The 24,997-nt window shown below is 31.0% G+C and overlaps 1 protein-coding gene across 3 annotated transcripts in view; it reads left to right on the forward strand.

Moving 5' to 3' along the window:
- Positions 1 to 23,265, forward strand: part of LOC113402128 (estradiol 17-beta-dehydrogenase 11-like) — a 35,909-nt gene extending 12,644 nt beyond the window's left edge. For all 3 annotated transcript variants that reach the window (XM_026642277.2, XM_026642281.2, XM_026642279.2), the window contains 6 exons: positions 15,982 to 16,141; positions 18,574 to 18,725; positions 19,491 to 19,668; positions 19,887 to 20,072; positions 20,495 to 20,677; positions 21,371 to 23,265. In XM_026642277.2, the coding sequence (XP_026498062.1) occupies positions 15,982 to 16,141; positions 18,574 to 18,725; positions 19,491 to 19,668; positions 19,887 to 20,072; positions 20,495 to 20,677; positions 21,371 to 21,445 (934 nt within the window). In that variant the 3' untranslated portion in view covers positions 21,446 to 23,265. The remainder of the gene's footprint in view (positions 1 to 15,981; positions 16,142 to 18,573; positions 18,726 to 19,490; positions 19,669 to 19,886; positions 20,073 to 20,494; positions 20,678 to 21,370) is intronic.
- The last annotated feature ends 1,732 nt before the right edge of the window (positions 23,266 to 24,997 follow it).

Below are 24,997 nucleotides of genomic sequence, written 5' to 3' on the forward strand. Positions count from 1 at the left end.
TCGTGGGGTAAAGCGATTAATAGTGCTGGTATAAATATTTGGAAATCATTATAGTCTACTAGTTGTCGCCCTGTCGTCGATTTAGGTTATGGTCGTCAGATGTTTAGGCGTTTAGGCGTCTTGGGGTTCAAGCTTGCTTCATAACAAATTCATCAAATTTTATTTAGTGGTTTGGCCGCAACAGACAGATGACAGAGTTACTTTCGCACTTATAATATTAGTATAGATAGTACAGGTAGATACATGGATCACCCTCCAGTTTTCACATTCATGATTTTTTTTTATCATCACGTGCTCGTTTAGGAAGGAAAAATGCGTGTGTCGATTGAAGTTCTGCCCCGTGTAACAACCGACTCATAGTGAACCAACGTACTGTCATAAGCGTCAAACTGGCATGAGAATAGTTATTCACCCTGTCGTGAGACAAAGGCTGTTACTTTACATAAACATTGTTCTTTTAAAACAAATTGTCGTAATATTGTGAATAAAAATAATTATTGCGTTATTTTAGCATGACCTGTTATTGCGTAGAAATAACTACCTCATTGTGTGTGAGATTTTTAAAACTTATAATAACTTATTACATTACATTTATTTGATTCCTTCACTTAATACATCTTACGCGTATTCACATACTATATATTAATATGCAAAACACGTTTTATTGAAACCTGTACAGAATCATAAAGTATGTAATAAATTAAACAGCGGACTTAACTACGGATATGTTATATCTAAATATTCGTTTTAGTTTTCACTATCCACTGGGAATATATTTTCAAGGAATTATAGCAATTTATATTTTAAAGATATGCGTTTTTACAAATAGTCTAATTTTTAACTATATATAGTTTCCTTTGTGTGAGAAAACTGGACATTTCACTTGGTGGTAGGGTATTGTGCAAGTCCGTCTGGTAGGTACCACCCACTCATAATATATTCTACCGCCAAGCAGCAATACTTAGTATTATTCTGTTCCGGTTTGAAGGGTGAGTGAGCCAGTATAACTACAGGCACGAGAGACAAAACATTTTAGCTCCCAAGGTTGGTTGTGCATTGATGATTTAAGCTATGTTTAATATTTCCTACAGCACTAATGTCTATGGGTCGTAGTGACCGCTTACCATGAAGTGGCTTGTTTGCACGTCTGCCAACCTTTATCATAGAAAAAAACAGAGGACTACGATTATAATGGTGAGTTTTACAACGCAAGGTAGTATTTAAAATTTAGCGTATATTTGGATAAAGATCTTATAACAGTGACCCTCTAGTATACAGTTTTTATAATTACGTCTTAGTGTGTTATCTATAAGAAAAGCAGAGATAAAAAAAAATAAAATAAAAAATAAATAATAATTTTTATCGTAAAAATAAACACAATTTTATCGCTAATAATGTGCTGATTAATATGTAAACATATCTTATTCATGAGACGGTTTTATTTAAGATTTTAAATAATTTTTATTTATTCTCTATAATTATAGATTTGTTTAAGATAAGAAACGTATACAAATAACGATTCACAAATTAAATTGAACACGCAATAACAAAATTAAAAGCGATAAAATGCTTAATAGCATACGTAATCGTAAATAACCAATATTACCTTAACCGGAAGCCTTAAGTGTTAGAGCGGTTTCACATTTTCCGATACGATATCAAGTTAAATTTGAATAAATCTTTAGTCGCTGATGAAGCATTACAATTACTTATATCTTAAAAACGACTACGATCGGTAAACATAAGATTTATTTTTATTTTTACATTGTCAGATATTTCATTTTCTTTAGTCCCGCCTCGACTTCCCACATTATAAGAAAATTATTTACATCTTAACATTTTTGAAAGTACTCGTATTTTTCCTTTATTGGGCAAAACAATGTCTCTCGTGTTATTAGCTCGTGTGTGTGTGTGTCGTAGTGATGATTGCGAAAAAATGAAACGATTTCGAATGTGTGTATAGATTATGGTAAATCCTTGTCATTGTTTATGTCTTACTATTACATTAAGACTAGTCTCTATTGCGTATTAAAATTCTATATAAATATCTAACATTATACACGGGCATGTTGCACCCTCGCTTGAACCCTGTAGTAAATGAATTAATTGGACATAGTTCTAGCACTTGCTGAGTAGGTATCATATTGGAATGTGAGAACGATATCGTATCGGGTTATGTAAACCTCAGTGTCCAATAACGACAGTATGAAAGTCAGGGGCACTTTAATAGCGTACTGACATTCAAAATGCGCGGTAAAACTTAAAACTTCTTATATATTCTATTTCTCCTATAATCCCTGTCATTTAGTCTTATTGTATATACAATTTAGGGTGTCCCTTATATGACAAAACAAAATTTTTTTTTTTAATTTTTAAATGCATACCCTCTATTTTTTTTTATAAATGCTAAAACATACTCAAATATGAAATTTCATCTTTTTAACATGATCGCAACCAGTGCCGACCAAGCTACAAAGTTTATTAAGTCATTTATTTACCTGACAGTTTTGTCCGCTATAAAACTAACATAAATGTTATATCAAACTATATATAAATACAACAAATGAAGTGAATAAGAATTAAAATAAAATAAGACAAACATTATTCTTTAGTTAAAAACATAAAATAATAATAATCAGTCAGGGGTAACTGATCTTTAATGTAGTCTTTTCCAGTCTGCATACAAACGTTTATGTTCCTGGACACAGTACAACAAGAATTGTTTTTTTACTCTATTTCAACTGTAATAATTCCGTTAAAATCTTGCATTAATTTGACCGCCCTTTCAGCAGTGTCATTTACAACGATCAAACGACTTATTCTTCTTTTAGTTTCCAAAAAAGTAGCATTACCATTCCAAGAAGAAAACTGTCGTCGATATATAGTCGAGAAAGAAATTGTTTGCTCTTTTCCGATACAAAATCATCTAGTGTTTTAAAGAAAATCTATTTAAATAACAAAAATAAGTACATCAAGTAAAGTAAAAAAAAAAACGCACAAAAAATTAGCTTATCGAAAATTTTTAGGTCAGTTCTTCCTTGGTTGAAACTTAGCGTTTGCCAAAATCTGAGTTTTTATCCCTGTTTAAGTTGGCAATCACTTTCATCTGTTATTATCTTCATCATTAAAAAGTGATACAGTGACTGCCTCTTCTCATAAATACCATGAGTGATGGCTAAATTAGCTTATATAAACTTTATAAATTTTTACATTAATTTTCATACTCTTTAAGCGCCTTCAAGAAGCACACATTTCGGATAGGAGCTTTAGTCGCCTTAGTGCATTCGAGACAAGGTTTAACAAAATAAATCAAAATGATTCTTATATTTTATTCTTTATACAAGTAGGCACATAATAGCACTTTTGAATCGTCGTACTGCCACTGGTTCGGAAAGTAGAGTTTACCAAGAAGAACCGATAAGAAACGGAATAGTTAGTCATTTCCACCATTTAAATTGTAGAACTTTTGTCAATAAAGTACAATTAAATTAATATATATCCTTCCTGTGAATCAACAAATACTAAGTCACCTCTTCTCTATCATTAATATCTTATAGGGAGTAATGTGTTTTTTAACGTTAAATTTAAATTACTATTAATAAAATAATAAATATAGGAACGACTACATCCATCTCCAAGAAGGATGTTGAATACATTGCGAATTCGGAAATTAGGTGTTAGAAGTTTACCTTTCCTCGTGCCCATACAATGAAGGTCTGGTCACTGCTTTTTTTCGAAAGGATGTATAATATTGTAAATATATGTAATATTGTTGTAAACATATTGTGTCGCAGCTTTAGTATTTTTAACTTTAATATTTTGCCATCCCAAAAATCTGTGACTTCGTCAGGTAATTTTTTCTGAAAGTCAGTTTTTATTGCTTCTGTCCTGGATTTTTTATCTTCATAATAATTCTCTGAACCGAGGATTTATTAATTTCTGCTCAGAATAAGCGCTTCTAAAACCGAATAAAGAATATAAACGAAGTCTCTTATACTTAATGGGCAAAGACCTAAAACTGCGACAAGTCCAGGTGTTATGACATTATTTCCATTTTGGGTCTATTTCCTTTTTGGGTCAGAAATGCCGTCGTCAGAATTTTTGCTTTGTCCCGAAATATAAAGCACTCCCTAATCACAAGGTTTGCACTTTACTGACAGTCAACTTAACTTCGCGAATACAATAAGACTGCGTGAACTTTTCGATTATATGGTAATTTAGCACCTTTTATTTGATGGCTAGACAATCTGATAAGGAAAATATTGTGTTTATCACTTCGCAATCCTATCGACATATTTATAATACATATTGCAATAAACAATGATGAACTAATAATCTTAAAAATAACGTAAAAAATGACAAATAAAATACGTAGTTAGACTAGTTACACATCGTATAATTATATACAATTAATGTTAAATGCATTATATATTATGCATAAATCGCAATTACCTTTTGATAAACGAAAAAATTATGAAAATAATAATAAATAATCGTCTTGAAAAGAATTATTCGTGTGTATCGAATATTTAAGTGTTGATAATTTTCGCTTATTTAACATGAGTGTCATTAAATAAAAGAGGTATGGGATAGTCTGTATATGTCTAACATAGAGTTAAGGCTTTTATCGTTTTGAGAAGATAGTTCCGAGCTTATTTTACCAAGCTGTTCCCATTCAGGTTGATGGATATACGTTTGGCAGATTTCCATTCAGTAAATGTTTCACTGCCTGACTAAGAGTTTCTTTCCTTTTAAAGATATTACGAGCTTATTTTTAAACGTTATTCCCATACGGAATGGTAGATGTGGATATTCATTTTGATTTTGGTTTCCTCCTTATTATTATATTGATATTTTCCATCACCATCGAGCAGCATATGAGATATTAACAAGAATTAGACAGATGTTTGTTTGAGATTTAAGTGTTCTAACTATTCTGACATTTAGATTCTGTTATTGATTAGATTAATTCACAAGTAATTGATTCGTCTAGACGTATTAAAAGTTCTGGAATGTTCGTATGTTTTGGTATGATTCCAAAAGCCGGTTTTTAATAGCATCAAATAATCTTACATCTAATGATATAATATGTAAATCTTGTACAAAGAATTTAAATAAATAATTTAAGAATTTTTTTTAATAAATCTTTGTTTTGTTAGCTACGTTGACTGCAAAATGTATATCTACGTCTACTATATATTTACGTTTAAATCTTATCCTGAAATAATATTATTATTATTATTCTTCATTCTGCATCCAGTCAGCTTATCGAAAACCACGACGTTTCAGTTCCTTAGGTTCATTTTGATGTTACAATCTCTTATCCTATAAAGCTGCTACAGTCTGGATGACATTGATAAAGTCTTCGTCAGTTAATTCCACTTTCTCTCTGTGTCTCTCTCTAGTATAGATAACACAAATGTTCCTATCATATTATTTTATGATAAAACGTTTATATTTTAATGTAATTCTTAATTAACGATTTTGTTGAATGTATTTTTTTTATTACTGACCTTGGACATTCGACACAAGTTGGGTGAGTTGTTATTTGCTTAGGCTATTGAATAATAATGAAGATTCTGGACGTTGACTCGCTCTATCACAATAATTGAGGAATAAATTGTTATAAATCAACTACTGACATTTGTACTCTGTACAACGTTGTACCAATTTTGGTCTCCTATTCATTGAAACGCACAAAAGTCCATTGCGCTGATATATTTGCTTAATGCTCAAATATATACTTTGTCAATTAAAATACAATTTAACACATGCCATTTTTTTTAAACATGTAGGCGGACGAACATATTCTCTACCAGTAGCCCACTAGCACCATAGACATTGGCGCTGTAACAAATATTAACAATTCCTTACATCGCCAATACGCCACCATCCTTGGGAATTAAGACGTGTCCCTTGTGCATGTAGTTACACTAGCTCACTCATCCTTCAAACTGGTACAGACCAATTCTACGTATTGCTGTTTGACGGTAGAATATGTGATGGGTAGTTAGTAGCTACCCAGATGGGTTGGCACAAAGATCACCAACCACATATTTATTTTACCACAGTTTATTTGGTTTTTGTACACAATAGTTGTGCAAATCCTAACTACCTATTATTGTATATTATATATCCTACTAAGCATATTACGCTCACGGAAGAGTGTTGCCATCATTAACGTTTATATGGAGGAGTGCAGAAAACTAAAATTAATTTAGGAATTAGGTATAATTACTTATATGAATCTCAAATTTTATTTTAGTAGCAATGAATTACGGTCGAATTTCGATCACTGGAGGACGCGTTGTATGAATTATATTTATAAAAAGCCCATGTTCTACATTGCTCTTTCTACACGAAAAAAACAATACGAATACCTCGAACTTATTTCTTAAGACCCTTTTGAAATACCCTTAATGAGTATGTTAAACGAGTCGATTTAAGCCGATCAATGTCGAAACTTACTTACGAGTCGGACGTTCGGACGGACGAATATTAGTCACATAGTTTCAGTGTAGTTAATTTAATTTGCCTTTTTTTACTATTTGTATTGTCAAATTCATCGCTTTAAAATGAACAATTATCTACGTCATTGCAAGGTCAATTGGTGATCGAGTGATCTAAGTCCTTTTTGGTAATTACTGCAAACATTTTCGTATTTATTCGTAGAAAGTTTAGGTTGAATAAGTTCGCGTATAGTATAGACGAACATGAGATTCTAAAGACCATTCCACGAGACGAGCTCCTAAAAGAAATTGCTCTTGTGCGCTCATTGGATAATGCGCGTGACCTTCATTGGCCACTTTGACCTTGGATGACCTTAATTGGACAAATCTTTTCTTAGGATGGTCTTATATGCAGTAATAATTTCACTTATCTCTTAGCCACGCGCATTGACCAATGTGTGGTGCGAGTATTATGTTCCCTAGGAGTGCTCGACCGAGTGACTGAAGAACTCGTTGAATAGATTATAAAATAAAATAAACTTTGTTCTTTCTAAATATTCCTTCATCTATATGTTATTTACACTTAAAGTGTTCGGGATTTTGAAATATTTCTGACCAGTTTACACAATAGTATGAAGTATTTCGTAATGAAACGTTTGCTTACGACCATTCTCATCAAAGACTAGTTGTGACTTAGCCTTTATTTACATTGTGTTTCAATTGGTATATGCTTATAATATATTTAATTTAGTAAGTTTGCTCCATAGCATACCCCGCTCTATAGCCGGGTCTATACATAATACGTCATACAGAAGCCATATTCTTATTGATTAAAAAAAAAAAGTCTTAGTTATTTCTATAAAAAATCATTAGCAAGACTTTTGATCGAGACTTTGGAAGAGAAAATCAAACGATATTCAAGAATCCGGATCAGGAAATGACGATCGATTCAATGAGGCTTAACTTAACAGGTTAGCCGAGTGTTATATAATATTACACTAATTCATACTAATGCTCAAATAATTTTGTCTGTCAGGTTTTTAAAAAACCACTGAAAATATTGTGGTACTGAGACTTTGTGCATGTCCGAATAGGTACCACCCATCTATTACATATTCTACATCCAAATACTTGCTATTGTTGTGTTCCGGTTTGTAGGGAAATTTATCCAGTGTAAATATAGACACAAGGGAAGTGGCGCATCGGTGATGTATGGGAGGTTCAATGTTTCTGTCTTTGTTTGATGCCAACCACTTACCATCAATTGGCAGCAATAATAGCTAAGTGTCCGGTGTCGACATAATAAAAATAGGTAACTTTAAAATATTAAATGATCTGTTATTATCATGATTGTTACTAACATTATGAAAAATTTCAAAATCATAATCATATGCTATGGAAATTTGAATGGAAAATCACCAATATAATTATGACAACCAAAATAATTGGTAATTCACATTATAACGATAAATTGCCTTAAAAATTGTTAGTGATTTTCGTTATTTTTAACAGTATTCGTTTAATATTGTTTTAATTTGAAGGATACTCATTCCAAGCAATATGTCTTACAGTCCGATTCCTACGCAAATAAATTCGCAGACACTGTTTGAATTATGATAACATGTATCTATCCTGTACTGCCAAAATTATTTTATATTTCACGTCACGTAAACGTTACTTATAAAACCAAGACCAAATCTAAATTCAGATATCTAATATTCCGACACAATCCCATTGCCGTTAGATACATTGTACGATTTTATTATGAATAAAATAATAAGGAAGTTCTCGATTCGTCTGCATATATATGTTATATGGTTTTATGCATGTGCGAATTTTTATTTTAGTGATTTGTTAGTACTTTTTACTTCGGACTTTATTTAGCTCCAAGCTGGTGATCCTATATTAATTTCGTTGATGGATGGGCTATTATGCATCCCTTCTGGGTAGGTATCACCCAGTCATCCTGTATTCTACCGCTAAGCAACAATACTTAGGTTTGTTGTGGTCTGGCTTGGACAAGGAACATAACACTTTACTTTATGAAGGTTGGTGCCGCGTTAATGATAAAAAGATTGATTACAATTTCTTACAGTGTCAATGCCTATGGCCGGTGGTGACCACTTACCATTAGGTAACCTATATCACCTACTTACGCCTTAAAATGTAGTTGGTTCTGGACAAGGTTAAATTTTTCTTTGATTTAGAGCATTCAGGAAATATTTTGAAATCAGTTTTTGGAAAATAATATTTTTATATATATATATCTATAACTAGCTACCGCTTTATTCCCGATGCAGTCAAACATTTTAATGTTTTTTTTTTAAATATTTTCATTGGAAATACGAAGCTTGGAAGTAGGCAAAGTTTTCACTTTCACACACACTGATGTCAGTTAACTTGGCCAAAATCGGCGAAAAAAACATCATCATTCGAAATTTTGATCGTATCTATCTATCTATCTATCTATCTATCTATCTATCTATCTATCTATCTATCTATCTATCTATCTATCTATCTATCTATCTATCTATCTATCTATCTATCTATCTATCTATCTATCTATCTATCTATCTATCTATCTATCTTGATCTTATATATCTAGTCTCGATATCAGATTTGTGAGAATACGATCAAGATCTTACTGTGTCAGTATTTTCATTAAATTTAACCAAACACAATACAAGAGTCATTGTTGTGTTTCTAACTTATTCAAATGGGACGTTACGTTTTTTGTTACTCACTCATACATATGTATTAATATCCTTCACAATTCTCACATGTCATGCATGTATGAAAAAATAACCTGTTGTTGCTCTTTTTTTAATGTTTAACTAAATATTTAATATTGAATAGTAATAATTCATAGATTCAATGTCATCTTTTTTGTATCATCTTTGTATTTACGAAATTTATAATAAAACTAGATATCATAGTCTGAGTTTAGAATCAAACTATGATTCTAAACTCAGACTATGATATCTAGTTTTACGAATGTGAAACTATATGAATGATCTCGATTCATGAATCTATATTTGTTACTTGGGTGCTTTTAAGAAAATTGTTGTTGTTTTGTTTCATGTTTTATTTCAAAATTCAACCAAAAGTAACCATGAATAAGAATCAACCATCGCGAATAACTACGATATATTTAGTATAGATACTTTATATGTATACAATATGATTTTTGTTAAAAAATATTATTATTTTAAACCTAGCTAAAACCAGTTATAAACACCGGAGCATTTGTCTTGATGATGTTATATTAAGATCACATAACAAACAATATTTTGTGCCATACTTACTAATTTCTTAGTGACCGTATCAAATTTAGTTATGTCGTTTAGTAGTGAAAGCGTTACATACTGATATACAGAGTTCGTTTTACATTTATCATTTTAGTACAGATTTATTTGATTTTGCTGAATCGTATCTTGATATAAAATCACTATTGCACTTAAGTACATATTTCCAATTTTATTTTACTATCAAAACTCCGATAACAGTTTCGTCGACGTTCAAAACGCCTTTTTTTCGCAAATCCATAGTGAATATTTTCCTGTTAGTGATTAATCAAGCTCTCGACCAATGATATCGCGTCAATTTGCTGTCAAATGTTGTTTATTTGGCTGTTTTCCTGTTATGGTTAGGAGAGAGTAAAGACTAAAATATTTCTGAATATGTGTTTAAGCAGAAAGTAAATTTCAAATATCCTTTTTTTCAAATATGCGCAATCTGTTTGATGGAAATGATATCTGTCGTGCATGTGAGGCAGCAGCAGATGATGGCAATCGGTTAAACGTAATTGTATACGCGTATTGTGTTCACATGTCCGAGAAATATATCGGCACAGCTCCTCGTGACTAATATTGTGATCTAGTATCGTGATATTGTAATCTAGTATTGATACTTTCTGCGATTTAGTATTATTTATTATTGGTTGATCTCTAACAAAATACTCACCATACCAGGTACTGCATTAATATCATTTACAACTAAGTGTCTTTTTTTGTTTTTATTTTTTACAATCATGAAACAATTAGTTGGCTGATAATTTAATTTAAATGTATTATCATTGTTCAGCTGAAAGTCAAGTGTAAGTCAGTCTTGTTATGGATTGTATTACATTAATTTCGTATATATTCAATTATATAGATTATAGAAACTCGTATATAGATTATACTTCTAAATTTGTAATCCACAATATCTTTTAAAGTTTGCCTGTAAAACTTGATATCATCGTCTGACTTTACTGTTTATGGGCATATACATACCAAGAATCTGTATTTTTATACGTGCATATTATCGCAATCGCGACCAGTACACGATGATACTTTGAATGAGCTAGCCAATTAAAACCAGTGACTGTTCTAAATGAATCAAGTCGGAATGATGAAAACATTGTATTTGTACAAGTTGTATGTTAAAAAATCGTTTGTATCATAATAGCATAATTATGTACTTTATTTCCTGCTAACTGCAACGCGCCAGCGATTCATGCGCATGGCAAGGCCGTATAGAGTTTCGATAGTATTATTTATCAGTAATTTCATATTTAGAAGCTTCTAGAATAATAATTAATTATTAACGTCAATAGTATCGCCGAGCGACGTCGATAGAGTAGATTTAATAATCGACTCTTGAGTTGTCGTTGCGACCACTACGTTTGGACGTGTCACCTAGTTATATATTTATTTTTGATTTAGGTTATAATCACCGACCATAGACATTGGCGCTATAAGAAATAATAGCCATTACTTACACCGCCAATGGGCCGCCAATTTTGAAAACTAAGATACGTCCCTTGTGCCTGTTACACTAGCTCACTCACCCTTCAAAGTGTGTGGATGTACTTAACTGAACGAGCTCGTACAAAACCCTACCACTAGGTTAATATTAACTATTATTAATATTTTTCTACATTCAAATAGACTTCGAATTAAAAAAATAAAATAGTAAAAAATTTAATTTTAGGGTATTCATTCCGGATCAGATCAAAAAGACTCATAGAGGCTTAATGCTGTTTTTCAGTTAAATACAGTGTTAATAAATTGGTCGTCGACTGGTCGTCGTTTATGCTTGTAAATATAAATCTATTATAAATAGGTATTCGATCGACAATCACCACCAATCATCTGTACGAATGAAACCGCAAGTCGTTGAGCTCAGTTTTATTGATAGTACAGTATTATAATCACCTCGCAATAAGTCACTTTAGCTTGTAGGTATGAATTATATATACATTGTAATAAAAATGTATAATACCACTAGCCGAAGACTCGATGGGATATCCAATCAAATTATTAAGGTCGCCCAACGATTTTTCTTAAGTAATAGATATTTTTAAAACCATTGCCCGTACCCTCATTTTTCTTTGATTACGTTCGTACATACGTTCTGTGTAACCCAACCCTAATTTTACCCTCTTTAGCGATTAATTGAATGTATGCATTGAATGAACTGAGAAACAGATACCTAAACACTGATTTCTATTATATATCAAACCATGAAAAAAGTTGATCTTCTTTCCAAATGTATCTCTCCAAAGTCTGGGTGACTTTGGCGATATACTTTTGGGTGATACAAAAGAAAATATTCAAAAATGTCGTAATAGTTGTTTTCATAAATAAACGTCTAAACATCAATTTCCATATTTCTTACTTTCAAGAATGACGAACTCCCATATAAACTTTCATCCTATGTTGCACCCTTTAGGTGACTAATTTTCAAAATAGCTATAACAACTGTCTTTAACATATTGACATAAGACTTAATATCGATTTCCATATTTCTAACATCAGAACTGACGAATTTTCATAAAAACTTACAACCCAAATTTGACCCTTAATGAATTTAGAAAAATCCTTTCTTAGTGCTCAACATTTCAATAACAATTTTTGAGAAAAAATCCATCGCGTTTGAAATACTGGCTCAGGCTGTGCGTTGTATCAAAATATTCTTTATTCCAGCAGGCTTTTATGAGCACATCAATTCAATCATCATTTTACAGAACTATGTTAAATGTAAATCTACCACCGGTAGAAGATATTATCTATCTAATATTTCACATATGACATAATGTATACAAAGTTGTTGTTTCTTGTCTCCTAAATAATCACATCTTCATTCGTATGACCTGATCATGACCCTAACAAGGCTGTTGTTTGTTTATATTCTTTAATAACAAAATTGATCACCACTAGTGGACTTTAGACTTGACGTCAATTTTCTGTTAATTAGTTAGTTGAAATTCTAAAGCGGCTATTAATACTTGAGGTATTTTTAATGAAGCGATAAATACGAACATTAAAATATAAAAATCATTCCATGCTATCTTATGTTTCAGTTCATGCAAAATCATTTTCACGTACCAATCACCTTCAACGATTATATTTTTTATGGGTTTCTTCAAAGATACTTCCAGGCTCAACCTATCTTTGTTCACAAAAATAATCTGAATCTCAGACATTAAAAATATCATTAAAAATCTATTGAAATTCTTAAGAGCGAGATATTTTTCACAAGATGTTTGGTTCGATTAGCAGTCATATGCTTTAATTCTATCTGAAGATTAACTGTTGTCTGTAATAAAAATAATTTGTTTTTAGGTTTATATTATGAATATCGTTACTAATTCTCTAATTAGTGTTCTAAGGTTTAGTGCTTGCCTTAGAGTGATCATCGTCAAGATTTACGCAATCTAATTTTACAGCAGTTACAAGTTTTTCGTGCCCCACAGGAAATAAAGATGCTAAGGGCGAAGTTATGCTTGTAATTTTTTTATAACTAAATAAGTTTACAGTCGACATTGCCACAATAAGGTCATAACTCGCTCCAGAATTGGACGGTACAATGTCATCAACAATCGAAAAGGAAGGTGTTAAAACATTGTTATTTTTAACATTGAAAGTATTTCGCAGTGATATTTGCGTCATTTAAATCGTATCTCTGTATCTTGTTAAAGTGTTACTGAGAAACCACATTATTACAATTACAATCTAAATATGTTCCCAAACTCATCAGAAAATTTACAAAAAATGTCTTACAAAAACTAAAAGTTAGAAACAAAAGATATTTAATTAGAATAATTATGGTTATTATAATTTCATCTTTATTTCCATAAGAATCATTAACTTTGAGGCAATATAAATATATATTAATAAGTAAATATAATAAATAATATATATATACCAATAGAAATTAAAATTGGTTACTGTACAAACTATGACCGTGTGGAATGGAATGCTAGCAGCATTTCCCCGTTGAATCGCAATTCCGATCGTCGCGGCAATTTAAAACGATAGATTACTTAACTTTTGTAAAAGATCCTTTTCAAAAACTCTAAAGTAGTATAATATGTGATGTAGGTATATGTTATTAAATAAAACATCATTTGAAAACAAAATTGTTAAATTAACTTTAATATACATACATACGTACATACCAAAAAAAAAAATGATCTCGAACTAAAATTAAATTAAAGTGGAAGGCATAATTTGCAGTTTTATTTCAAGTTTAAAATATTTAATAGTAGGATTGTTAAGGTAGGTAAATGTAAACAGGAAGAGAGTTCCAGAAACGTGCGGCAAGGACGGTAAAAGTATTGGCCAAAATAGTGCTGTTGTAAGGAACCTTGAGCGACTTAAATATTATAGAAGAACCTACTGGTAGGGCTTTCAAGCCTTGGCTGTTACTACCCACTCATAAGATATTCTACTATTGTTGTGTTCCGGTTCGAAATGTAAATTAGTTAGTATATCTATGGTTAGTTATAATATCATCGTTTTTAAGGTTGTTGGCGTATTGGTGATGTAAGAAATGGTTAATATTTCTTACAGCACCAAAGTCTCTGATGGTGCTGGTGAAAATCAAATGGCACATTTGTTCGTCCTCATACTCAAGCTAATTTGAGGATATTGTAGATAGATGTGAACGCAAATTTCTAAAGAAGGCGAAAGTCCTTGCTTTAATAAATGTCGAATTAAATAAAATTTGTGTAATCCGTATATTAGACGGAAGCAATCACTTCGAGGTAAAACTATTATGAAGTAGCTCCTCATTCTGATTATATTATATTAACAACATTATAAATTAATAGAAAGGAATAGAAATTGAGCTAGTTATAAGAAATATTTACAGAAAATGAAATGTCTGCAACCGCAATAATTCTAATCATATATAATTTATAATAATGATGAATGTAATTTTCCCTTCAAGTAATAAATAAATTAATGATGTCGTCATCAGTCGCGAGTCACCTTATGTGGTTTGCGGTATCGGAGTATCGATTTGGTCTTGTGTCAACAGTTCCATGCAAATTAAATTACCGTTTATATGTAGTTGCGGAGTTCGTTAATTAATTAGCAAATTTTTGGTATTTGCTACTTAGATAGAAGAAGATAAAATAATTATAAATATTATATGGGTTGAAGAGTATCATGAAAATGAACCATCCAAGAGTTCTACAACAACAAAAGACAATAATTCGTATTCCTGTTCCGTTTTAAATTGTGAATGAGCATATTACTATAGGCATAAGGGACATACAATTTTGATTCCCAAGGTATTAATGTACATTATGTACATTGAAGAAATAAAAAGCATTTCATTAGGCGGGGGTTTTCCCATCAACCTATATAAAATAAAAAATAACGATTTTTGCAAGTTTTATGCTTGAGACAACTTAAGATAATTATTTTTATGAAATCTAGCTACTGTATTAATTAATTGTAATTATCAAAAAAATATATATTGAACAACTCACAGTCCGACTATTGTACGTCGATAAAACTATATCGGAAACGTTTATGCAAGCGCGAACAACAACTCTGTCTGATGCACGTTGCGGCATATACACCGTACAGGAAAAACAATATTGATTATGCACGACACTTTTCACTTACTGACGATCGATTACTATTTATATAGACCTATAACGGCGTATTATACATATATAATCTATCAATCATCAAATATTGAAAAAAATATACACAAGTAACAATCATATACAGCACAAAAACATTAAAGAACTCAAATCATAAGCAACCGACTATTCAATTCTATCTTAAGTCAACTAAATATGGCCGCCCCCTGTCATATCTTTTCTTCTGCCACGTCGTCTGTCCGGTGACGTCACTTCCCCGGCGACGTCACTCAAACTTCGTTCAACAATACATATGTATATATATATATATATATATATATATACATATACATATATAGACTTACTAGTATGGCATATGTAATACACCGTTATAGGTCATGGCCATACTAGTAAGTATATGCCATACTTATATGAACATCTTCATCTTATATGTTCATCCAAAAATAATATTTGCTTGATAAATTATAAATCATACTTGATTTAAGAATCAAGCTCGGAGTTCTGTAAATTCTAAACCGCAGCAACACAAATTTTATACGATATTTAAAGCTTCTTCTCACGTCCGTTTTTTAACTACTTCCAAAAAATGCGTATCTACATAAAAAAATACCGCTGAGCATATTCTTTAAAGCGATTTTCTATTTTCAGGACGGATGAACAAGGCATCAGCATGAAGATCTACCAAGGCGTAGTGCTCACCCTGGAGGTGATCGTGCTCATCGTCAAGATGTACGCGACCTGGTTCTACAGCATTTATAAGTTTTTCGTGCCCCCAGAACCTAAAAGCGTTAAGGGCGAAATTATACTTGTAAGTTATTATTATTGATTAATTAATGGTTATGATTTAATTTTGATTAAATATATATAAATATAAATCTCAAGATAAATCTAAAGTTATTCTTAACCCTTTCTGGGTACCACTGAATGTATCAATATCCTATTGCTATACAACAAAATGTGATTCTTTTCAAACCGTTTATTTCATTAATTTATTATTAAAATTGATTATTTTTTAGTAATATTCGTGCATAGTGCTGACTGAGCTATGATATAACACTTACATATATTTAATACGCACTGTACACTTCGAATTTGAATAAATGAATGCAAAGCATACAGTACAAAATATATCAGAGTATATTTTGATTAAATAAAATAATTAATCATTGTTTATATGTGTATAATTGTTTGCAAATTAAAGTTAAGTATACGTGCATAGATAAGAGGAAACTTCTTGAAGCTGATTACAGTGAAATCTCAAGGTCGAATTTTAATGGTAGTTCTGACGATTTACCCGCGTTTTTTTATTAGTGTTTATTTTAAATTGATATGTAAAAACGATTGTTATCGCTGAACACAATTATGCGCCTCGCAGCGTCGAGGTCATTAACATTAAAATGCCAAAGGTCATAATATGATACATTATTAATATACATAACGAATATAATCTAAATTATAATATTTGTATCAATTTAGTACATACAGAGAAAATTACACAAATACGGCATCGAATAAATTAATCTCTGTACTGCTGGATATGTAATGCTTATGGTGAGAAACAATTGATACTGCGAATACTTAAACCTCTGTGGTGATGTTATGATCTTTAATTAACTGTCATATTTTTAGAGATATTTTTAGACATTATCTGACAAACCGCAAAATTATTCCAAAAAACCCCTACTTAAAAAGTTAAAGATGCACTAGATAATTTAAGGAAAAGTAAAAACAAAATCTCTTATGAAATGTAAGATTAATGAATTTTTTCACAGTTGTTAAAAGATTTTTCAAATCGCAAATAATTAGGGAACTGCGACAGTAAATTTGGTCAGTTTTCTTTGCCTGTATCTTTCAAACAATTTACCTTTATCCAAATTATTAGGTAAGTCTGTCAAGTGAAGGTGCGATTGATATAATTTAGGATACGTTGAAGGTCATGCTTTAACATTGTACAAAACCACGAGAATGCAGAGAATCCATATAAAAAAGGAAGCATTTACGCAAATAACAACAAAGAAGTTGCAACAAATCACGAGAAAATGTAACTAAAGCTACACGTGTAAACGGGTACTGAAGCTGTCGTTTTACTGACACCTTTTTCCATCTTAACCTAAATGCATTTAGTTGTAAGCCTATGCTCAATAATAATTGTATACTTAATTCAGATTATAAAAACGATAATTTAATTAAATGCTCTGTTGACTTATAATTAGATACGTTAATTGTTTTTATTATAGGTACTTTTAATAAATAATTCCGCCACTCCAAAATAATGAATATGTAGTCCATACATATTTAACATTCTTTATAAGTCTCTCGTAAGTTAGTTGAGAATCGGTCGGTTCTTAAATAGCTAAAGGCCGATTATTAGCAATCAATATCACTGATTTCATTGTACACAATCTTTAATCTGAGCTATTTTGAAAGCAATAAAAGTGTGTTATCATAAAATGTCAAGAGTATGATGTTGACGATGACGTCATCGGAATCATCGTATATCATTAACGAGATATTAGTAATTTCAAGTGCGCCGGATAAGGCTGCGTTCTTGCAGATATAACGAATGTTTAGCTTTGCGAATGTCATCACCGAAAGAATGTCTCGGAGGACACAGGAGGGTCAATCACATTAGAGTGATAACATTGATTCCAATTCTATTAGATCAATTTTACAAATTGTAGATAACAGAATCGGCTATACGGTTGTTAATTTGTTACAACCAAAAATACTAAAATAGTGAATGCCATTATAATTTAAAAATGAACATTATAGGATACAATTGACCAATTAAACCTCATTTGCATTAAAGTAATATATTTTTAATAAACTTAAATAAAAAACCAACCTTCAAAACAAAAAAACTTCTCAATGGCGATCTTAGATTTGGTTACAAAGATTGCATAATTATATCCTGAATTCATATTCATAATAAAATGTTAGCAAAAATGTTTTTAAGTCATAAATAAATAGGTGTTTGAATTGAGGTTAATTCTTAAAAAATATGAATCAATGAAGGAAATGCAAATCATCATAGTAGTATACGCTGATTCTCTATTTAGATATTTTTTAAAGTAGGAAATGATTGAGATAAATTTAAGTCCAGTAAAGAAAGTTTGAAAACATGGACTTACAAGTCTGTCAAGTATAAATAAAGTTAAGTGGTCCAATATAAAATCGCGTTTTTTGTTCACCTAAGTTTGCGTCGATATTCAGATTTTTTATTTCTTACTTTATTTGCAGATCACAGGCGCCGGCCACGGTATGGGCCGTGAGATGGCGCTGAGCTTCGCTAAACTCGGAGGCACCATCGTGTGCGTGGACATCAACTCCACAGGCAACCAGGAGACCGTCGAAATGATTAAGGATAGCAAAGGAAAAGCGCATAGTTATCTGTAAGTTCTAATTTTTATTAAACAGGTACACTTTGTAAATAAAAAAAAATAATTATAAATAGAATAACTGTTATATATTTCACGAAGTTTTATATTTAGCAAAATGATCTTATGCTTTGCGAAAAATTGGACGTAGAAAGAATATATATATATATACTTATATATATATAGAGAGAGATGTTTTGCCTTTTTATTAAATATATATAGTATTATGTTATAAATAAAAAAATATCTTAATGTTGATATAAATAATATTATCTAATGTTTACAGATATGTTACACGTTTAACGTTAATATTAATTATCAAATCGTAATACATACATAATTGTTAAACCTTCGATTTTGTTCAGACATCCGACATCTTCGGATGTGGAAATCCGTAACTACTGTTAACTGCAGATCGACCTAAATACGCGTATGTTTCATAAAACGAAAGTAGCTTCATAAATTAACGCATCACACACATGATTAAACATCTTGATTTATGATTTTTGGATCAACTATTTCCTAATCCTTAGGTATCCAAATGCTGCTGCTTGCTAAAATCATGTTTCATGTAGCAGAGATAGGTTAGGAATTTAACTTACAGTCATACTTAAGATCCCATCTATGACTTTTTTCCTCGCCATATAGCTCGAGATGATTTTTAAACTCTAATTTCGAAAAGGTAATTACAACTCTTTGAATATAAATGTGAATAATCCTATTAAAACCACATACATAAAGACTGTTAATTTATATTTATTTAAACTATCCCGTCCATAGCTGTGACGTAACAAGCCGCACCTCGATCAACGAAATGGCAGAAAAGATCCGCAAGGAGGTGGGTGAAGTGACAATCCTCATCAACAACGCAGGCATCATGCCCTGCAAGCCATTGCTACAGACTGGCGAGAAGGAGATACGTACTGCCTTCGAAGTCAACTGTCTGGCACATCTTTGGGTAAGTTGGCAACTGGGTGCAAGAAGGTTACTGAAGTAAAATACGAAATTTGTCCACAGCATTATATTATAAATTGATCAAGTGTTATATTTAAATTTAGATATTAATTGTTCTTTTATTATATTTCGAAACTGAAACAAAGAAAATTCACCTATTATTTTATGTCCAAAGGTTATTTTTTGGATAATTTTGTAGCTATGTTTTGCCTTTATATTCAGACTCTCCAAGCTTTCCTCCCCGGGATGATGGAACGTAACCATGGGCACATAGTGGCCATGTCGTCCATGGCTGGTGTGATCGGTCTTCGTAACTTGGTACCCTACTGTGGCACTAAGTTCGCTGTGCGAGGTATGATGGAAGCTGTTCATGAAGAATTAAGAGAGGACCCGAGGGATTTCAGTGGAGTGAGTAATGCTCATACATATTTTGAAAGTGTTTATTTTTTCTACCAATGTTATTACTATTTTAAACTAATTCGTATTAATTTGTCGTCTTTTCTATAATGAGCCGAGATGGCCCAGTGGTTAGAACGCGTGCATCTTAACCGATGATTTCGGGTTCAAACCCAGGCAAGCACCACTGAATTTTCATGTGCTTAATTTGTGTTTATAATTCATCTCGTGCTCGGCGGTGAAGGAAAACATCGTGAGGAAACCTGCATGTGTCTAATTTCAACGAAATTCTGCCACATATGTATTCCACCAACCCGCATTGGAGCAGCGTGGTGGAATATGCTCCATACCTTCTCCTCAAAAGGGAGAGGAGGCCTTAGCCCAGCAGTGGGAAATTTACAGGCTGTTTATGTTTATGTCGTCTTTTCTTCCAGATCAAACTCACCTGCATCTGTCCGTATATTGTGGACACTGGTCTCTGCAAGAACCCGAAGATAAAGTTCCCCTCTCTGATGAAGATCCTTTCACCTCAAGAGGCTGTTGAACATATCGTAGATGCCGTTCGAAGAGAATACCACGAGATTACCATACCTAGCTCTCTTTATTATATTAATCAGGTAAGTCGGTTTCTGTAGTTTACCTATAGTACCAAAAAAGTATATCTTTAACATATTGTTTGAATTATAGCCACACAATGATAGATATATTTTCGATGGTATACCAGTGCACATAAAATTTTTATAGTTTTACAGAATTTTAGAATGACTTACGTCTTTGTTAATTAACGTGTTCTTGTAGTTATAAAACAAAGAATTATCTTAAGAATTAAAGTTCATAATGTCGTAATATGTATGATATCTCAAGTATAACGTAATATGTAAATCTACACTTTACGGTTTCGATTTTAAAAATGATATTTTTTTGGAAAACCTGTTTATAAATAGTCACAGTCCGGAAATCGGACACTTCTTGATTAATTTTCCTATTAGAGACGCTTTGAAGGTATCCTCATCTTGTTCCACTGCGAAATAATGAATAAAAACATTTGTTTACACAGGTTTCCTTGAGATTTTTTCGTTTAGCGCCGAGCGTGAAATGAATTACAACCGTTTTTATTTTTTTATTCGTCATTGTCGATGTAAGGAATGGTTAATATTTCTTACAGCACCATTGTCTATGGGCGGTGGTGGCGCTTACCATTGGCAGGCCCATGTGCTCGTCCGCCAGTATATACCATAAGATAAAATATGGTTCATTGGACTATTTTGGAGTCTTGCATAATATTAATTATATATTTTTTTTTATTCCAGATGTTCCGGGTATTCCCCCGATCAGTACCTCTACATATCAAAGACTTCCTGGACTCTGGTCTGGAGGCGCAGTAACGACGCTGTGTACAATTCGGTATGTTTTAGTAATTCGAATTTGATAAGACGAAATGAGTAAGGTCTTAAAAGACAACTTTGGATCAATATTTTTGGCCAAGAATCATTCTTGTGTGACAAAATGATCATATCAGAATTATACAGAGTGTTTAAATATATTTAAAAAATAATTACAGCCGAATAGACTATCTTATTTTTATATAAAAAAAAATTGTGTCAGTGTTTGTCTAAAGTTGTTAAATTTAATTTGCTAAAATATCTTGCCAAAACAGTCTGCATTGATACCAGATTTATTCGGGTCTGTTTTGGATTTCGTGAACATTCTGCCTTAAATGATTTAATCAAATATTAAAAATATATTTACAAATCCTTATTCAATAACATTCAATAAATAACTTGAACGTGATCGACAATTAACCAAGAAATATTGATGCGATTATTTTTCTTCAAAAAAAATAAACGTATTAAAATCTCACTTAATTTTTCTAAACTGATTTTTGTAATCGGGGTAAGTTCATTATTAATAATATATTTTTTTAATAAATATTGAACGTTTGAATAAGGTTAATATTAATTGTAAATTAATTGTAATTAATATTTTTAAATGATTGAATTTTGTACATAAGACTGGTGTATGATAAAGTATTTTTTTATTTTTAAACTTAAATAGGATAAAAAAATGGTGATAGTCGAGAAATCGTTGATAATAATATTAAGGTGCAACCTGAATATAAAAAAGGGACGAGTTGCATTAAAAATAAGTCCGAAATTATTCGTAGCTCACACCCGACACGTCTGTCGGTACGTACTTCTTAAAAATGTACAGAAAGTATCAAGATCGTCGAATCGTGGTATTTTTTCCTCAGTAATATTATCAACGGTTATAAATTCATACGTATGTACTTGTATACATTTGTCTTGTGCCCGTATTCGTTATACTGATATTATAGATATTGTATACTTCCTACCAGCCAGTGATAAATTTGGAACTCAAAGTGCCATTTGTCATTTTCATTGTATAGTCGATATTTTATGCATTTCTACATTTTTACTAAATTCAGAATGCCTTTTAAGGAAATTATACAAAATTACTTAATGAAAAATAGTTTGTTTTTTTTTAATGTGTTCGATTTCCATACAAGTGAGACTTCTTCGAGCGCGAATTTGAGAGCAACCTTTGTTACCTGTACTTAGTTGATTATTTATATGTCTAGATAGAGTATCAAAGCTGAGAACGCGTTGAAAAAAGTTGTGGCCAACAATGGGCCCCTCTGTACACGCACACTAGTAAAGTTGTATGACGTTTGAGTGTCAAGCGTAGCCGTCACGCACACCAAGATAATAAGATAATATAGTTCGCTCGATTGGTTTAGATCTTTTGTTGCGCGACACTCTATCTGGATATTAAATAGTCTAAAATTGCACGCTCTTTTTTTAATAAGGCATATCAATCTTGTCATGAAACAATATTCATAGAATAATTTCAAATAGTGTAATACATACGTTAATGTTAAAATACATACGTATTATCTATTTTGTAACGCCTATTTCTTAATTATTTTCCTAAAATGTAAGTCTCAAAACTTGGTTAACATATATGAAACTATCAAAATAATATTTTTTTTAATTATTAAAATAAAATATATAATTGATTTTGGAACGGTATATAAGTCCGCTCTCGATGTTCTGAATATAAAAAAAAAAAACTATTTGTACTTCTTGCATTCTGTCGTGCAAAATATAGTGATATTATTTATATAAGTGTTGTGAATGAATTTTATATTTGTAATTTAGCGAGTGGAATAAACGATTGAAATGAATGATATTTTAATTGAAACTCCAATTATAATTGGCAACCTATTTATTTTTGAGTATACATTTCATATTATTAATTAATTAGGATATTCACAAGCCTAGAACGAAGACCTATGTACACATATAAGTTTCATATTGACCTAGACACGAATATTATTTTTATAATGAAGTTGTTACCTCGTAAATCTTATAGCTTTCCAAATGATTTTGATATCAGCAACATTAATTACGAGAATGCGGTACACTACATAAAAATCTACAATATTAATAAACGAACAATGGAATTATTTTAATAACATCAATGTCCCGCATAGTACATACTACATGACAGACAGGACGACACTTCCTATTCATATCACAATATTATGATATATTATCGATTACAGAAAATGATTTAATCGATTGGCGAACTATCGATGACTAACTGTTTTTTTTTTTATAATTATAGGAATTTAGGATTAATACCTTTGCCCGTTTCTCGGACAAAGAATTATATAAAAATAAATTTGTCATTGAGCTGATAATGTGAGTCAAGGTAAGCGAAAGAATATCGTTTTTATACATCGAATTAAAGTAAATTTCATATAAAAGTAGTGCATTCAAATAAAAATGTGTACATAGTCCTTATTATAAACCACTGAAACATTATATCTAATTACAAGTCACATTCTATTTTCTAATTTCTATTTGAACTTCGAATAAATTTTTATTCGTGTTGGTAAAATTTTATAATGCAAAAATATTTACGTACATCCACACGCTTTCATGATAAATAGAATGACTAAAATTTGGCTACAAATTTTAAAAATAGAATATATATTACTCTCCGACTATAATCAGAACATAATAAAACATTTTTGCTGTGTAGTTGCGACACTAAAATTCATGCGAGTGAAACGGCTTAACCATTGTACAACATTTTTTCATTCGTATTTGATAATGTAATGATCTTGCTGTTACCTTACAAGCGAATTCTCTTTGCGATTATCCCGCTTAGACAGGGCATGTATTTATTAATGAAACTCATTGGATTTTATTTATTGTGCTTTGTAATACGTACCTTGTCTAATTAAAAAAAGAAGTTTTTATTGTGTAATAATGCATTATACTAAGTCTTAATATTAGTCTGCTTCGTAATATTCTCGCTACGGAATGTCTTGTGCAATATATGTATATTTAAGACAAGGATATTATTCGAAGTACGCAAAATGAAACATTTAATATATACGTACAAGATATTGTATTAATTGTGAGGTACATTTATTGCTAATACTCATTTTGTGCTGTAAAAAGGGTTTTCGTTTCGAATCATTTGAAAGAATAAATTAGTTTATATTTGTATCAAAATGTTTCAATCGAGCTATACGTTTCTCACAATATTATTTTAATATAAACGCGTGCCTGTAACCTAAAAAAAAGAATTAAAAAAAACTTAAGATACCTATATCACAGAAAAAAATACGTCTCTAATATACATGTTCACTTCTATTAATAAAAATATTGAATTCTTTAATCAATAATAATAATAAAATATGAGCTAGCAAAAATATACTTTTCGCTAAGTGTTATTAAAAATAATTAAACTTTTCATTCTGAATCTATGATCCTACCGATACGATAAAACTACCTAAGTACATGATATTATTCTCAATTTATATTTTTAAATATTTGCCCTGAGTCTATAAGTTTAATAAATAGAAATATAAAAAACGATCTATTATCATGATTTGTTTTACA

This window comes from Vanessa tameamea, chromosome 2 (genome assembly GCF_037043105.1).
Source record: "Vanessa tameamea isolate UH-Manoa-2023 chromosome 2, ilVanTame1 primary haplotype, whole genome shotgun sequence".
NCBI classification, from domain to species: Eukaryota; Metazoa; Arthropoda; class Insecta; order Lepidoptera; family Nymphalidae; genus Vanessa; species Vanessa tameamea.